Consider the following 19,044-nt stretch of genomic DNA (forward strand, 5'->3'; position numbering starts at 1 on the left):
GAGCAAGATGGGCCGGACACGCCCTGGAGCCCTCCGTGGTCCTTCACCAACTGGCCAACCTCCCACGTCCCTCCCCAGCCCCAACTGTGCACTGGTGGGGTCCCTTGGCCTGGCCCGCGCCCTCTCACCATCTGGGCTGAGGCCCTCCCCCCAAGTGCACTAATTTTGTGCACCGGGCCTCTAGTAGGGTTTATAATAGACTAACCCAGTGGTCGGCAAACTCATTAGTCAACAGAGCCAAATATCAACGACTGAAATTTCTTTTGAGAACCAAATTTTTAAACATAAACTATATAGGTAGGTACATTGTTATTAACTTAATTAGGGTACTCCTAAGCTGGCCTTTGCTAAAAATGTCCTCAATCTGAGGGGTCGACCTCAGCGAACGTATCCCCAATTCTTCTAACGCCACTTCTTCAAAAATAGACTCACCCAGGCCGAAAACCAACTCCTGCGCATGGGCCACGAAGTTTCAGGCGCACTGTACGTGCGCGCCCACACGTGGTATTTTGTGGAAGAGCCACACTCAAGGGGCCAAAGAGCCGCATGTGGCTCGCGAGCCACGGTTTGCCGACCACTGGACTAACCTGACTAACTCTCCCAAGGACATTAAATTCCTTTCACTTTATCTCCTATTTAGAATATCATTATATAAATATCATTTTGACACTCATTTGAGAAAAATAATCATTAGGGAAAACTTACCCAAAGAAGCCAAATCAGAATACTGTCCACTGAGAAGGAATAAGTCAACAGCTACCTGCTGACCAGAACAATCCAAAGCTAATTTCTTATAGAAGTCAGTGGATGGTGTCAAGTGAATTTCCTATTAATAATAAATTAAAAAGAGAAAAAATTTTAAATCATTAAATTGTTATAAAATTTAGGCACTTTCCCTCCTGGGAGCATGCCATGCCTTTCCCTTTCCCTCCTTGCCCCAGGCACCATTAGCTTCTTCACTCCCAAGCTCCAAGGGCCCTTCCTTTACCTGCATAACTTGTTTCCTAAACCCATTTCTTTTAGGAATTAACTCTTCTATTCCTATGATTTACCAAATAAATGTTCTCTTACAAAAAAAATTGTCATAAAATTTAAATTTCTAGCCTGGCTACTGTGGCTCAGCGGTTGAGCATCCACCAATGAACCAGGAGATCACAGTTCGATTCTGATCAAGGAACATACCGGGTTTCAGGTTTGATACCCAATGGGGGCATGTAGGAGACAGCCTATCGATGATTCTCCCTCATCATTGATGTTTCTCTCTCTCTCCCCCCCTTTCCCTTCCTCTCTTTGAAATCAATAATAATAATAATTTATTGAAATTTCAATTTATTTATTTTATAATTAAATTTCTATCTATACATACCAAGATATTAACAAAATCCATTGGCTTGAGAATATTTGTAATTTTTCAATAAGAAACATCTACTTAAGGATTTTTTTCTTTTGTTTGACTTTAAAAGAAAACTATTATACTAATTTCAATAATCTATTAAATAGTATACTGGAAATGGTTCTAAAAATTCATATGTAATACCTATTTAGCCCTTTTAACTACCATAAGAGATGGGTACTATCATTATTTTCATTTTATAAATATAAAGGCAACAAGGGGCAAAGAAATTAAATAACTATTCAAGCTCATGCATCTAAAAAGCAGTGGAACTTAGACTGACTCCAGGACCAACACCATTATCATTATAGCATACGGCTTCTCATAATCTTTTTGAGAAACATATATCTCAAACTACGTTTATAAATATAAGATGCTCAAAAGTAATGCATAGCAGTCAACATACCAAACTATGAGTATTTTTTACTGATCACTCAGGTTCTACTTTGTCCCTAGCAAGCTTATTCTCTTAGTCTGCCTTTCTCATTAAAGAAGGCTGCATTGCTAATGGCATGCTAAAGATCTAAAAATAAGGTAAGAGTGAATCAGGTAGAAAATCCTATATATTAAAAGCCTAATATGCTAATGATATGCTAAGGTTGCTCTACCGCTTGCTATGACGTGCACTGATCACCAGGAGGCAGACACTCTGACCAATAGGTTAGCTTGCTGCCGTTTGGGACTGAGTGAGATGGGCTGGACACACCCTGGAGCCCTCCCGTGGTCCCTCCCCGGCTGGCCAACCTCCCATGTCTTTCCCTGGTCCTGATCATGCACTGGTGGGGTCCCTTGGCCTGGCCTGTGCTCTCTCGCAATCTGGGACCCCTTGAGGGATGTCGGAGAGCCGGTTTTGGCCTGATCCCACAGGCCAGGCCGAGGGACCCACTGGTGCACGAATTTGTGCACCGGGCCTCTAGTAATGTAATAAAACAGAAAAGTCTATATAAGAAAGAAACACTTTACCTATTTTCTCATATTCCCTACTCTCCACAACTGAAATATAAATTAAAAAAAAAACAAAAACAAGCTCTATGATCAGAGACAGAACACCAATATAAATCTTATCATAGATTTGATGACCTTCTAACCTTAGCAGATGACCTTTGGTTGGGTTCCTCTCGTGGTTTCAGGGCTCCTACTCCAAGATTTGGGAGTTGTGTTTGAAAGACAGACATTCGACCACCAGTTGGGGACATCAGCTTAAAGGCAGCCTGAAGTGCAGGACCCAAGGCACTCTGGGTCTCCAGGGTCTTGGCGAACATTTGTGGCAAAGTTTTCAGTAAATCTTGGACAAGCTTGTGAAATAAAGCAAGAAAATTCAAGAGTGTTACAATTGAAAATTTTTTTTTTTACAAAAAGCCAGTAACTAATACAATAGACAAAACACTGAGTCATGATGATGGTCAGAGAATCTACAGACAGTACAGTAAACAATGAAGTAGGTCAAATAACAAGAAAGTCATTTTAAATAAACATTATAAATTGGCAAGCAAGACAAATAAAAATTGCGGCCTTACAGTTCTTGCACATGCAAGTAGTCCAGCAAGACTATAAGTCCAAAATGTATCCAAAAGAGCCATCACAGTTTAGAGATTTTATTTCTTTTAATGCCATGAAATATGGCCTTCTCAATCACCTCTACACACTGTATTCTTTTTAGTTCCAAAATGAGTTTAACTTTTCCCTACTGCAAAATCTACGATATCCAGTAAATTTGCCAACTAGTAATGATCACAACAAAAGAAAAACAAAATGAAAAACAACTACCTATTTAGATTAGGATGTACAAATAGAGAGTTAATAGGAAAAAATATATCGCACTATGGCGAAGTCACCATTGCCAACAGCTGAGACCATAGACTTGCTAGTTAAAATGTTACCCCTACGGCATATATGCATATACAGGGTAGACAACATCCCCCCTTCAGACACATTCTGTTCACCTCTCACTGTATTATGTCATGGCAATTTCCAGGCAGGTAATAAGAGTTTCTTCTGCACTGACCCCAATGACACTCTGTGAATCAGAAAAGCACAGGGCACTGAAAGCAGCCTAACTAAAGTGCTTCTGTGTAGTGACCAGAAGCTTATCTCAGCAACCCTCCCGGTTTCCCAAGTGGCTGGCAAGGCAGGTTTCCTTCAGGTTTTCCTCCTAAATGGAATAGGCTCATCTTCTACCCAACTACAAATAACTTGCTACATTAGACTTAAAAGCAATCAGTTCAAAGGCATAGTCAAGAGTAGTTCTTTTGATAAATTTTAATTAACATCAAAATATAAATGCTACACATATTAGAAATGCCATAGAAAGAAGCAAAATTTTACTTAATATTTTAAAAATATATTCCTTCAATATTGCAATTAAACATGTTGGATAGGAAAATGTGCCTTACCTCTTTACTTTCATTTAAATTTACTAATAAGTTCTCCGGCATAGGTATAAAAATATCTGAAATAAATAAATATTTTTTTAAAAAATTGTTAAAGGTGTCCCAAAACCACCTCCTCCTCCACTATAGCACATGTCTGTGTGTGTATGATTTAGGTATTTATTGGAATTTAACTGTTCTTTTTTTTTTAACCCTCACCCGAGGATATTTTTCCATTGATTTTTAGAGAGAGTGGAAGAGAGGGAAAGACAGAGAGAAATATCGATGTGAGAGAAACACACCGACTGGTTGCCTCCTGCACGCACCCTGACCAGGGCCCAGGCCACGGAGGAGTCTGCAACCAAGGTACATGTCCTTGACCAGAGTTGAACCCGGGACCCTTCAGTCCGCCGGCCAACGCTTTATCCACTGAGCCAAACTGGCTAGGGCTGGAACTTAATTGTTCCCGTGTAAAAGATAAATAGAAACTATTAGAAACTATTGATTCACAAGCACTCAGTAAGGGTTTGCACAAGTGCTCTGTTTCTTAGGTTAAAGGCAACAATTCAGAACCCTACTTTATAAAGTTCTTGCTTAGCCCTGAAAGCCAGCCAAAAAAACACTTATTAAAAAAAAAAAAAAAGCCAGGGCCAGTGTGGCTCAGTTGGTGGAGTGTCGTCCCCTGCACCAAAAGGTCGAGGATTCGATTCCTGGTCAAGGCACATGCTCAGGTTTTGGGTTCAATCCCCAGTCAGGGTTCGTATAAGAGACAACAGATTGATGTTTCTCTCTCTCTCTCTGTTTCTCTCTCTCTCTTTCAGGTTGACATACAAGAAAGAATACTATGTCTTTAATATAAGCATAACACAGCCCACTGACAGACCGTCACTCAAAAAGCAGCTATTTTCTCATAAAGAAGGTGTCCACCAGTACCACTACTTATGGGACTACAAAATCAAGTGAATCAGAAAATATGCTAACTGACCACATCAGATGAGCTTCTCAGGATTCAAATTTATTCTTGCTAACAAATTAAATTATCTTCCTGAAAAGGAAGCAAACTGGGACAAAAGGAAGGAAATGTGGGTGGTGGTGGATGATTATGAGGGGTCTTATATCTATATTAGTGTAACGTTTTTTATTACAAAAAAATAAGCTTTATTATAATGCTTGTAAAAAATAATACCAACAATTAACTTGAAACATTAAGTACTTACTTTAGCTGTCATATAAAAAATATACTGTTTCAATTTCTTCCCTGTCTTTTTTAAAATTAAAATTTTAGCCCTAGCCGGTTTGGCTCAGTGCATAGAGCATCAGCCTGCGGACTAAAGGGTCCCAGGTTCGATTCGGGCCAAGGGCACATGCCTGGGTTGCGGGCTCGATCTCCACCCCCACCCCAGTAGGGGGTGTGCAGGAGGCAGCCAATCAATGATTCTCTCTCATCATTGATGTTTCTCTCTCTCTCTATCCTCCTTCCTCTTTCAAATCAATAAAAATATGTGTTAAAAAATTGTCCTTAAAAAAACACAAACTTTAGCCCTGGTGGTGTGCTTAGTGGTTAGAGCATCAGCCCATGCACCCAAGGGTCATGGGTTTGATTGCTGATCAAGGGCACATTTGGATTGAAGTTTCAATTCCTGGACCTGGCTGGGGTACATGCGAGAGGAAACCAATAGTGTCTCTCTCACAGCAATGTTTCTCTTTCTCTTTCTTCCTCTCTCTCTCTCCCCTCCCTCAGTTCCCTGAATTCTCTCTCTAAAAAAAAAAATTTAAACTTTAATCAGTTTTGCCCTGGCCAGTGTTGCTCAGTGATTAGAGCATTGGCCTGTACATTGAAGGATCTTGGGTTTGATTCCTGGTGAAGAGCACATAGCTGGGTTGCAGGTTCTCTCCCTGCCCTGGTCGTGCAGGAGGCAACCAGTCAATGTATCTCTTTCACATCAATGTTTCTCTTTCTCTCTCTTCCCGCTCCATTTTTCCCTCCCACTCTCTCTCTGAAAAGTAATGGAAAAAAATATCCTCAGGTGAGGATTAGCAAAAAAAATGTTCAAATAAGTTATATTGAGATATAATTCACCCTTGTAGAAAATATAATTAGTGATTTTTAATATATTCAGAGTTGCACAACTGTCATCGCTATCTAATTCCAGACACTTTCCTCATATCCAAAAGAAAACCTTCACTGATTACCAGTCAGTCACTCCTCAGTTCTCTGCCAATCACCACAGCTCTAAGTAGCTTCCAGTCTGTGTCTCTAGATTTGCCTATTCTAGACATTTCATATTAATGGAGTTACACTACAAGGTCCTTTTTGACTGATTTTTTAAAACTTAGCATATTGTTTTCAAGGTTCATCCATGTTCTAGCATCAGTATTTTATTCTTTTTATTGTATGGATATACCACATTTTGTTTATTCATTCAGCAAAAGATGAGCATTTGGGTTGTTACTACTTTTTGGCTATGTTGCTGTGGACATTCATGTACACATTTTTGTGTAGACTGGGTTCAATTTTCTTGAATATTGAGTGGAACTGCTGAGACATATGGAACTCTAAGTTTACTTCGGAAGAAATGACAGACTGTTTTGCACAGTGGCTGAACCATTTGCCATTCCCACAAGCAGTGTAAGAGAGTTCCAATTTCTCCACATCCTTGCAAATATTTGTTATTGTCCTTTCTTTTTTCCCCCCTCTATTTCAAACTTATTTTTATTTTTCAATTACAGTTGACATAATTATATTAGTTTCAGGTATACAGCCCAGTGATTAGACATTACATAACTAAGTGATCATCCAATAAATCTCACAACCATGACAAGTTATTAGAATATTACTGTCTATATTCCCTAAACTGTACTTTGTATCTCTATGACTATTCCGTAAAAACCAGTTTGGACTTCTTAATACCTTCACCTTTTTCACCCTCCTTCCCCCTAACCCCTCTCCCATTTTGAATTGTCAAAATGTCCTCTGTATCTATCAGTATATTTCTGTTCTGCTTGTTATTTTGTTAAGATTTAATTGTTGCCAGATATATATTTGTTGCCATTTTCTTTCGATATTTATCTTTTCTTCTTCTTTTTAAACAAGACCCATTAATATTTCATCTAATACTGGTTTGGTGATGAACTCCTTAACTTTTTCTTGTCTGTGAAGCTCTATCTGTCCTTCGATTCTAAATTACAGTTTTGCTGGGGAGAATAATCTTGGTTGTAGGTCCTTGCTTTTCATCACTTTAAATACTTTGTGCCAATCCCTTCTGGTCTGCAAAGTTTCTGTTGAAATTAGCTGACAATCTTATGGGAGCTTCTTTGTAACCAATTGTCTTTCTCTTGCTGCTTTTGAGATTCTCTCTTTAACCTTCTGCATTTTAATTATGATGTGTCTTGGTGTGGGCCTCTTTGGGTTCATCTTGTTTGGGACTCTGTACTTCCCCTGGACTTGCATGTCTATTTCCTTCTCCAGGTTAGGGAAGTTTTCTGTCATAAATTTTTCAAATAGGTTTTCAATTTCTTGCTCTCTTCTTCTGGCACCCCCATGATGTGAAAACATTAATATACTTGAAGTTGTCTCAGAAGCTCCTTACACTATCCTCATTTTTTAAAATTTCTTTTTCTGTTCTTTCTATATTCCAAATCACTGATTTGATTCTCAGCTTCGTCTACTCTACTGTTGATTCCCTGTAAATTATTCTTCATTTCAGTTAGTGTATGCTTAATTTTAGGAAAATCTGAAGCATGATCCAAGACAGGCCATTCCTATTGAAAAGTCTAAAAGATGAGTGTGGTAGGACCTCAGGGAATCACCAGGGCAGGGCAAACAGTGTGAGCCAGATTGATGGAGTCTTAGAGATGAAGCCTGCCTGCTGGCTCTGTGGAGGGAGGGCTCATCAAAAGACCAATGGCCTCTGCTAGCACTTCTGTCTGGGAGAAAGTTGCCCCTCCCCCCAAGTTCTTGCCCTGAGGCTGGACAATTCAGTTCCTTCCCATATGTTCTCTGGTGCCTTTAACGCTGCAGCCCCAGTCCTGGAGCTCAGAGGGAGTGAGTTTGAGCAAGTCAGTGTGCAGGTCCTTTAAAAGGAACTGCCCAAGACTCCAATAGCCCTCCTTCTCCCTCATCCTCAATCCCCGCTGTTTTTTACAACCAGGAGTTATGAAGACTTCTCTTCCTGGCACTGCAACCCTGGGCTGGCGACCCCTTGCTCCTCAGGGGGGACCTCTGCAGCCGAGATGTCCCTCCCAATTTTTTCCACCAACTGTGAGTTTAGGACCAGCCCCTTCTACTGGGCCTCAATATGCCTTCTTCTTTAATTCCCTATTTGTAAGACTTCCATTTAGCCAGGGTTCAGGTAGTTCTGAATGATGGTGTTGTTTAGTTGTAATTTTGATGTGGTTATAAGAGGAGTGGAGTACTGAGTTTACCTATGCTGCCATCTTGCCCAGAAGTCCTTTTTTTCTTCTTCTATGTGACATCCAGCAAGGGATATTCCATCTATCAGGTCATGTGTAAAATTGAGAGAGGCTGGAACACAACAGTAAATTCACAACTTGGCCCACCATGAGAATTACCTGTTTAGATTTTACTTTATGCTAAAAAAGTATCTGGGTGAAAGGGGGTGATCTGTTGTGAATATTTAGAACCAAAACAGAAGCAAGCTCTCCTCAATTACTGCCCTTTAAAGAGGTACATTCAGTCTACATTGTTCATGGATTCCTTACTTGTGAATTTGCCTACTCACTAAAATTTACTTGTAACCCCAAAACCAATACTCATAGTGCATTTACAGACATTTTCAGAGATGAAAACTGATTCTGAAAATTTGTTAACTGATGTGAGGTGGCATCTGGCGGTTTTCATTTGTATTTCCCTGATAACTCAAGTACTTAATGGCCAACTGTATATAAAGAATACTGACTGTTGTGTGAATAGATGTTTATTCAATTCCTTTGCCCAATTTTTAATTATATTATTTGTCTTTTTATTAAGTTGTAGTTCTGAACATAATTTAGATGTAATTCTCTGATCAGATATATGATTTACAAATATTTTCTTTCATTCTAATATTTTCTTTCATTCTATGGATTCTCAGTTCACTTTTTTGTTGTTAATCCTCACCTGAGGATATTTTTCCATTGATCTTTTAGAGAGAGTGGTAGTGAGAGGAAAAGACAGAGAGAAACACTGATGTGAGAGGAACCCATCGATTGGTTGCCTCCTGCAATCAAACCCAGGACCTTTTGGCCCACAGGCCGACACTCTATCCACTGAGCCTAACCAGCTAGGGCTCAGTTCACTTTCTTGATGGTGTCCTTTGAATTTAACACAAAAGTTTTTAATTTTGAAGAAGTCTAATTTATCTATGTTTTTCTTGTTTGTGTTTTTGGTGCTATATCTTAAGAAATCACTGTCTAATCCAAGGTCACAAAGACTTATTTCTATATTTTCATCTAACAGTTTTATAGTTTTAGTCTCACACTTAAGTTAATTTTTTAAATTGTGGTAAAACATACAAAATATAACAAATGTATCATCTTGCCATTTTAAGTGTACAATTCAGTGGTATTAAAGACATTCACAGTGTTTGTAACCATCACTGTTATATTTTCAAAAGTTTTCAACACCCCAAACAGAAATCCTATACCCATCTATATATATAAAAGCCTAAGCGACCATTACGACCGAACGACCAGTCACTATGACGTGCTTTGACCACCAGGGGGCAGACACTCAATGCAGGAGCTGTCCCCTGGTGGTCAGTGTGTTCCCACAGGGGGAGCACCACTCAGCTAGGCTCACGGCTGGCCAGTGCAGCTGTGGCGGCGGGAGTCTCTCCTGCCTTTGCGGCAGTGCTACTGAGCAGTGGTGGTGGCAGCAGGCGCAGCGGGGCTGGGATGAGCAGCAGCAGAGCTGTGCCTAGCCCTGGCTGGGGCTCCTAGCTAGCTGCCTGCTGCTTCGGCACTGCTATATCCCTGGTGGGGGGCGGTGGGGGGAATGTTGGATTGCAGGGATCGGGCTGAAACCCAGCAGTCCGACATCCCCTGAGGGGTCACGGATTATGAGAGGGCACAGGCCAGGCTGAGGGACCCCATCCATGCATGAATCCGTGCACTGGGCCTCTATTTAAATAATAATTCTCTATTCTTCTTTCCTACCCAGCCCTTGGTAATCTGTATTCTACTTTCAATTTCTATGAATTTTCTGTTCTTGGTACCTCATATAAGTGGAATTATACAATATCTGTTCTTGTGTCTGGCTTATTTCACTTTGTATAGTGTTTTCAAGGTTATCCACATATGTAGCATAAGTCAGAATTTCATGCTTGCCCTGGCTAGTGTGGCTCAGTTGGTTAGAGCATTGTCCCATACACCAAAAGGCTGTGGGTTCAATCCCTAGTCAGGGCAAGTGCAGGAGGCAACCAATTGATGTTTCTTTCCCTCTCTCCCTTCCTCTCTCTATGATCAATTTTTTTAAGTGATCATAAAAAAAGAATTTCATTCTTGAGGATGAATAAATAACATTCCATTATATATATATTGTTTACCCTTTCATCTGTTGATGGGTGGTTTCCACCTGTTGGCCTTGGTAAAAATGTTGCTGTGCCCAGCCGGCATGGCTCAGTGGTTGAGCGTCAATCTATGAACCAGAATGTTAAGGAGGTTTGATTCCTGGTCAGGGCACATGCCCCAGTTGTGGGCTCGATCCCCAGTGGAGCCAGTGTAAGAGGCAGCCAATCGATGATTCTCTCTCATCATTGGTGTTTCTATCTCTCTTTCCCTCTCCCTTCCTCTCTGAAATCAATAAAAATATATTTTAAAAAATAATGGTGCTATGAACAATGGCATACAAGTATTTGTTAGGTGTACCTGCTTTCAATTCCTTTAGGTATATACAGGAAAGTAGATTAGATCACAATGTGTTAAAACTTTTACAGGAACTGCTAAACTATTTTTAATAGCACTGCCATTTTTATTTTAAATTTTTATTTATTATATATATTTATTTTATTTCACCCATTCTTCACCCCCTCCCATTTGGCAACCATCAGCTTGTTCTCTACATCTATGCATCCATTTCTATCTGACTTCTTTCACTTAGCATAATACCCTCTCGGTTCATCCATGTTGTTGCAGATAGCAAGATTTCATTCTTTTTTACTGATGAGTAATATTCCATTGTGTGTATACCACACACACACACACACACACACACACAGGACATCTTCTTTATCCATTCATCTATTGATGGACACCTAGGTTGTTTCCCATATCCTGCTTTTGTAAGTACTGACGCAATGAATATAGGGGAGCATATGTCTTTTTGAATTCGTGTTTTTGTTTTCTTCAGATAAGTATCCAGAAGTAGAATTGCTGGGTCAAATGGCAGCTCTGTTTTTAATTTTTTGAGGACTCTCCATACTGTTTTCCATAGTGGCTGCACCAGCAGTGCCACCAACAATGCACAACAGTTCCAATGTTTCCACATCCCTGCCAATATTTGTTGCTTTCCGTTTTGGGGTAATAGCCATATCAGTGAACATGAAATGTGGTATCTCATTGTGGTTTTTGATTTGAATTTCTCTAATGACTAATAACATTAGGTATTTTGTCATTATTTCATTATTGGTCATTTGTATATATTCTTTAGAGAAATATCTATTCAAGCTCTTTCCCTATTTTTGATGTCATTTTGTTGTTGAGTAGTTCTTTAGATGTATTGAATATTAATCCTTCCTTAGATATACTAGTATGATTTGCATATATTTTCTCCCATTCTGTGAGTTGCCTTTTTTATTGTGAGTTGTCTTTTTACTCTCTTGGTAGTGTTCTTTGATATACAATAGTTTTAATATTGAAAAAGTCCATTTTATTATTTTTTCTTTCTTGGTGTCTTTGCTTTCGGTGTCAGATCCAGGAAATCACTGTCAACTCCAATGTCATGAAGATTTTCACCTATGTTTTCTTCTAAGAGTTTTGTATTTTATAGTTTTAGTTCTTAAGTTTGGCTCTTTTATCCATTGAGTTAATTTTTTTTATCTGGTTTAAGGTAAGGGTCCAACTTCATTAATTTGCATGTTCAGTATTCCCAGAACTATTTGTTGAAAAGACTGTATTTTCTGCCCTGGCTGGTGTGGCTCAGTTCATTGAGTATCATCCCATGCTCCAAAAGGTTGCTGGTTCAATTCCCAGTCAGGGTACATGACCAGCTTGGGGCCCGATCCCCAGTGGGGGAGGCGTTCAGGAGGCAGCCAATTGATGTTTCTCTCTCTCCCTTTCCCTTCCTCTCTCTAAAAACATATTAAAAAAAAAGAAGACTGTCTTTCCCCATTGAATGTTTTTAGCATCCTTGTAAAAAATCAAAGCCCATACATATGTGATGGTTTATTTCTGGGTTCTCTATTCTATTATATAATTTCTATATTATATAATTTCTGGGTTCTCTATTGGTCTATATGTCTCTCCTCAAATATTTTTTGAATAAATGTGTTGCCTTGTTTATAATTCACTTTACCTCCATAACTGCTTCCTCCTCCTATTAAATGAGGGATGAACTTAAGGACTCTTACAATTCCAACAATCTTATGATATTATACTCAAGGTTTTCCTCAATATAGAATTATACCATACACTCTTAATTTATCAAATAGTCATGAAATATTTCTAAAGCTACAAATGACTAAGATAGTTCAGTAATTTCAAGTGTATAATATGTACCTTCAATATCTGAAACTATTAGCATCTGAGGTTGAGAGAGACCTTCTTGAAGACTGTAGAAGTGGATTGTACTATCAAATGTTATGAAGCCAATTTTTGTCCTAGTGTTGCCAGGAAGCCTAAAAGTAAATTTAGAAGAGTATTTTATCAAGTTTTCTCATATTCATATACATATATATTAAATATCCAATAAGAGTTACATGAAAATATCTACTTTCATATTATAGAATTTGTCCTAACATAAACGTTTAACCCCTCCAATGTTTAATCACCATGAAAGCATACCCTACTTAAAGTGAAAACACTACACATAAACCAAACAATCAAGAAAACCCAGTAATAATACAGCAATTCAAAACTCATTATACCTATATAAAATTATATAATCACTTGGAAAATGGCATATAAAAATACTGGAAAGCATAAACAAAACTTTGTAGAAGATTTTAATTTATAAAATACATTATAAAATTACTATATACCTACTCTAAAATTTAATATAAATTTAGATACTGCATAGCTGTTAAAAATTTTACCCATGTTTGGGTGAATCAGTGGACTCTTCCTCAACAGACAATCCCCATATGCAACCTGTAACGTTAAAAGTACAAACGCTGGCAAGAACAAGGATGCCCCTTATCATCAAGGTAAGGGAGTTAGTTTGTTTTTGATGAGATTTTGTTTTCCATATTCTTCCATAGAACACAAGTACACTATAATGCATTACACTAAAAGGTCACACAAACTTTTATAGGTTACCCTAAGTAACTAAGCACCATTTAAAGTACAGATGTTTAAAAAAAAAAAAAGAGAGAGAGAGAGAGAGAGAGAGAGAGGGAAAAAAATGTACAGCTATTTTTAAATAAATAAATAAAAAGTAAAGCACAGATATTTTAAGAGACTTATGAGACATAACAGCCAAATGCAATGTGTAAAAATAGTTTAGGTTCTTATTCCAACAAACCTACAGCAAAGAAGCATTTCTGAAACAATCAGAACAAAAACTGAACTGGGTATTAGTTGATATTATGAAATTATTGTTAATTTTGTTTGGTGTGACACTCCTATTTTAATTAGAGCTAAAAATAATTCCAAGTATTTATAGGTAAGATGATATGCTGATTGAGATTTACACTAAAGTACTCAAGGGGGGGTATGTTTGTATGATTACATAAAGCAAAAACAGCTGAATGCTGCCCTGGCCGGTGTGGCTCAGGTGGTGGTAACGTTATCTGTACACCAAAAGGTGGTGGGTTCAATTCCCAATCAAGGCACATACCCAGATTTTGGGTTCAATCCATGGTCAGAGCAAGTGAAGGAAGCAACCAATTGATGTTTCTTTCTCCCCATCCCCTCTCCTTTTCTCCCTTCCTCTATAAGATTGGGGGGGGTGGGGGGGGGGCGGAAAGAATAGCTGAATGCTAAAAATGTTAAAGTTGAGGGAGAAGGGATGAATATTTGGAAGTTCATTACATTCTTTCTATTTACTCTATGTTTAAAATTTTTCCAAAATAAAAAGTTAAAATAGAATTTTGGAGAAAGCAAGGCCTAAAGTTCACAACTGACTTAAGTAGGCTTTTAGAATATAATTACATAGCTTTTTTTTTGTATTTTAAAACTATTTATCCATTTTGTAAACAGTTAGTTTCCAATTGAAACTGAATCAAGATACTTACAAATCCAGATTGTCTAACAAACTCTGGCAAACTGAATTCAAGTATCCAGTTTCAATTGCATTGTGAGACACATCAAACACAAAGAGGTACACTGGAGGTTGAGGTGGTCGTAACTGAAAAAAAAAAAAAAAAAAAATCTCATTAAATACATTTAATAGGATTAGATTTAAATTTATCATTTGTCCTGTCTACATACAGCAAAAGAATAAAATAAGCATTATTTATAAATTAAATGGAGACTATAATAAACAACGGAGTAAAAAAATAATGTAGAAAGAATAGAAGTTTAAAAAACAGGCAAAACTATACCATATTGTTTTCAGATGGATACTTAGGGGGAAAAATGAGGATGTGATTGCTATTAGTCAGAAGACTGTTTTCTCCAGCATGGGAAGGGGAGGAAATGTGATCAGAAGGGCTTCTGGGAATATTAGCAACGTTCAATTTCTCGACCTGGGTGGTGCTAACACAGCATTTATAATTATTTGGCATACTATATATTTTTGTTTTATAGATTTTTCCATATGTGCATTATATTTCACAACTTAGGGGGAATTACAGTTCTGAAAGTGACAAATTAAGTTGCCTGAGCTCGTTATTTAACAAACACATTTCAGCCAAGTTTCACAAAAATGTACAACTACGTTTTTAAACTTCCCAATTCAAAGATCTGTTTTCAATTCAATAAAAAGCAGCAAGTAACCACAATCAGAACTGGCGCATATAGTGTACTAACTTTTGTGTGTGGTTGTGGGGTTTTTTTGGTAAATATTACTTGCTGAATCACAGAATCTGTTGCCCCAAGAGGTAAGTTGAGAAGAAGCAAAACCTCTTGCTATATACAAGTTCTAAATTTAAAGAAAGCCATTTTCGTAAAACCTGGGAGATAAAAGAAAAGAAATCCAGGAAGGCCAATTCAAAAGAACAAATGCTTCTGCACTTTCTGCTTTTAACTCAACAAAGGGACAGCTACTACCAACCAACCATTCATTCATTCATTCTTTAATCCGCACTGGAGGATATTTTTTCCACTGATTTTTTACAGAGAGTGGAAGGGTGGGAAGGAGGAAGAGGTGGAAGAGGTGGGAGAGGGAGAGAGAGAGAGAGAGAGAGAGAGAGAGAGAGAGAGAGAGAAGGAAGCATTTATGTGAGAGACACATTGATTGCCTACCACACGAGCCCTGATCAGGGCCGGGGATCGAGCCTGCAACCCAAGTACTTGCCCTTGACCAGAATCGAACCTGCAAACCTGCCCACTCACCAAAGGGTTGCAGGTTCGATTCCTGGCCAAGGGCACGTTTCTGGGTTGCAGGTTCCATACCCAGCTCCGACCGCATTTGGGAGGCAACCAATCTATGTCTATCGATGTCTTTTTCTGTCTCTCTCCATCTCCCTACTCCCTCCCTTCCACTCCCTTTCAAAATCGATGGAAAAAATATCCCACTCCTTGAGTGAGGATTAATAAACAACAACAAAAAAAGTACTTGGAAGAGGATGCTCATCACACCATTATTTGTAATTTAAAAAATTGGAAGTGACTTAAAAGTAAATATGATCTCAACATGGTATTGCAATTTCTAGATGAACACACAAGAATCATAAGTGGAACTTTACATACTAGTACACTTTTCAGACTTATTCTTATATACTAATTAACTATTTTTATAATGAACATGTATAACTTTTCTAAATTTAAAACCATAAAATTTTGTTAAAGGATGCTATGTTGTTTTATTTAGAACCCACTATTATGAGATAAATACGTTATATAAAAAAATGAAAACTTACCATGTATTCTGAAGGAGCCATAAACTCAATTGTAGCATTTTGAACTTCAGGTCTTCTGTGAGGTTCTCCATAGGCTCTGGTCAAAGGGTTGTACATGAATTCTTCAGGAACTATATAAGTTGACAACATAAAATGATAAAACTAAGATTAAGTTTAATAAACCTTGTGTTTGGCTGTTTTCTTATTTAGCAATTTATAAATACTTCAATATAGACTAAATGTTAAGGGATAATATGTACACTTTGTTTTTGAGGTCCATTCAAGTTCTTCATATACTAAATGGTCCTGCATATGTCTTACTTTTATACACTAAATCACTGTTATTTTTTTTCTTTCCCTGTCTTCTAATATCCTCTTCATCTTAATTCTTGCTAAAGCTTTTCTAAAATAGCTTGAAAAAATGATAAAAACTTATTAAATGCCAATAATTTTTTTAACAAGGATATTAACATTTGACACATAATATGTAAAGACTCTGGATACTCCTTGAAAGGTATGGTAAAAACACTTAAAAGTTTAGTCTAAAGGTATGGTGAATTTCATTAATTAATAAGACCTCTATGGAACATCAGTTGCCTACCACTTATGATATAATGGAGCTCAAAGAATATTTTCTAAATGAATTATCATTGTAGCTGTCTTCTAACTGTTTAGAAATTCAAATTCTTATGTAGCTAAAGGATAAGCCATAGTTCATGAAATGGTCTGTGCTGCATATGAAAGTGACTTCAACCTTTATTACCATTTCATTTCATATACTGAAGCACATATACGTAAGATTTTAAGGTGTACTAAACACTATACATATATTTTCTGAATTATTATAGAATAAAAAGAATGCTCTTACTCTATCCTCACTTTCCTCTACTCTTGAATGCATAAAATAAGTAGAACAAATCAATGTCTCTCTCTCTCTAATCAATAAATAAAAACATTTTTTAAATGATTTTGAGAGATATCTTAAATTCCTTTATTTCCCAATGCTCAATGAAATTTCCTTCCAAGCACAGACTTAATTTTCAATGTAGATATCAGCATACACTTTTTCTTCTAGAATCCTATTAAAGTGTAGTTGGTTAGATGATATTCCTCAAAAGTAAATTGTGAAACAGTTGAAAGAGATCTCCTCCTTCTCAATTACTGAGAAAACTACATTCAACTAACCTTCCAGCACTGCCCACCTCCCTTCATACAGCAGTAAATAAAGCTAATGGCAGCTAATCTGTGGACTTACTTTCTTTTACCCCTAGAGCAGTGATTTTCAACCTTTTTCATCTCATGGCATACAGGAACTAATTTACTAAAATTATGTGGCACACCAGAAAATATATTATATATTTTGTTGATCTGACAAAAAAAAAAAAAAAAAGGTATAATTTTGATTCATTCACACCTGACGGCTATTGTTGTGTTGGCTGTTGTCATTTTTTATTTGACAATCTAAGGGAAAAGAGGTCAGTGCCCCTGACTAGTCAGGTATTTATCTCGTTTTAAAAATTCTTTCCCTCTCTCTGTCTAGGTGCACCGGTTGAAAATCGCTGCCCTAGCCAAAACCGGTTTGGCTCAGTGGATGGAGCGTCGGCCTGCGGACTGAAAGGTCCCAGGTTCGATTCCGGTCAAGGGCATGTACCTGGGTTGCGGGCACATCCCCAGTAGGGGATGTGCAGGAGGCAGCTGATCGATGTCTCTCTCTCATCGATGTTTCTAACTCTCTATCTCTCTCCCTTCCTCTCTGTAAAAAATCAATAAAATATATTTAAAAAAAAAAAGAAAATCGCTGCCCTAGATTAAAGGCATTGGACAATTTCTAAATAAAAATATTTCATAAATTACAGACTTAAGTAACACCATAAAATATGCCATTTATTATTATACCCAACATAATAAATGTAAAATAGTGGTATCAAAGTAATATTATCACTTTTTTTTTTTTTTTTGCCTAAGAAGAATATAATTATTTATATGTAGAAATAAGTGCATAGAAAATCGTTAATAGAAGCTATTTCTGAGTGGAATGTTTACAGGTAAGTAAGACAGGGCTGTTGATTTTTTTAACTTCACATCTGTATTATTTGATTTCCCTACAATGGAAGTAAAAATTTTAAAATGTTTCAAAAAAACATACCATCATTGACTTGGTAACATAAGTTACACTTCCATCTCCTTTGATCAAGAAAGCTGACAAAAGGGTTGATGTATGTCCTGCATGAACGGCATCTCACAATCGTACTGGAGGTAACCACAGGCAATTGCTGAAAAAAACAACTAATTTTTTTAAGGCAGTGATCATCGTAACTAAGGCGAAGCACGAATCATACTTCCAAATAATTGTTGGGATATTGTAACTTTGGAGGAAAAAACCCCAGGGTAAAAAGTGTCCAAAATGCGACACAAAAAATTATGTAGCAGAGATGTATTGATTTGAAACCCTGTTGCTTTCTCCAGGACTGGTCTCTTAAATTTTACCTTTTAAAAAGTACTTATTTTCTCATTAACATTTATACGCAAAATCAACATAGTAAACTTATAATGTATTTTTGAGATGGGTGGCAAAGGAATGATCAACATTCTAAAACAGGGGTGGGGAACCTTTTTCTGCCAAGAGCCATTTCGACATTTATAACATCATTTTTGGACCATACAAAATTAGCCTGCTATATTTGATCAAAGATTCAATTAACTCACCGCTAATGCCTTGGCAGAGCCAGACGAAATCATTTCACAGGCCTTATACGTTCCCACCCCTATTCTAAAACAAATTATTTCAAAGTTTCTTCATGTTATAGTAAGAGGCTTACTAAATTCTCATGAAAGAACTGTCATATTTAAATATTCAATTAAACTTTGCAATTATGCTCCTATTTAAAGTTTATCCTACATTAAAAAAAAGTTGTAAAGTCTTAATATAAAAATATCAGTAAAGGCAATAAAATCCTATCATCAATTGAAGGTTTGTTTTGGGAAAATCAATTCACTTAATGCACTGATCCTCTCAACAGTAGGTGGCCATATGTCAAGGTCCCAGAGCCTTAGGACAAAAGTGAAAAGGCTTTTTTGAGGGAGTGGGGGTAGGGTCGATAGGAAGGATTTGGGCCCCTTTTCT

At 37.4% G+C, this 19,044-nt stretch overlaps 1 protein-coding gene across 1 annotated transcript in view; it reads right to left on the bottom strand.

The window, feature by feature from the left end:
• Nucleotides 1–609: 609 nt before the first annotated feature.
• SEC24A (SEC24 homolog A, COPII coat complex component) overlaps nucleotides 610–19,044 on the bottom strand; it is a 42,357-nt gene continuing 23,922 nt past the window's right edge. Inside the window, exons 8-15 of the mRNA XM_014453926.2 lie at nucleotides 18,067–18,193; nucleotides 15,942–16,051; nucleotides 14,154–14,266; nucleotides 12,478–12,596; nucleotides 3,787–3,842; nucleotides 2,482–2,688; nucleotides 706–826; nucleotides 610–632 (exon numbers count right to left, since the gene is read on the bottom strand). Coding sequence (XP_014309412.2) covers nucleotides 610–632; nucleotides 706–826; nucleotides 2,482–2,688; nucleotides 3,787–3,842; nucleotides 12,478–12,596; nucleotides 14,154–14,266; nucleotides 15,942–16,051; nucleotides 18,067–18,193 — 876 coding nt within the window. The remainder of the gene's footprint in view (nucleotides 633–705; nucleotides 827–2,481; nucleotides 2,689–3,786; nucleotides 3,843–12,477; nucleotides 12,597–14,153; nucleotides 14,267–15,941; nucleotides 16,052–18,066; nucleotides 18,194–19,044) is intronic.

The sequence above is a fragment of the Myotis lucifugus genome, unplaced genomic scaffold, assembly GCF_000147115.1.
Source record: "Myotis lucifugus unplaced genomic scaffold, Myoluc2.0 scaffold_28, whole genome shotgun sequence".
NCBI classification, from domain to species: Eukaryota; Metazoa; Chordata; class Mammalia; order Chiroptera; family Vespertilionidae; genus Myotis; species Myotis lucifugus.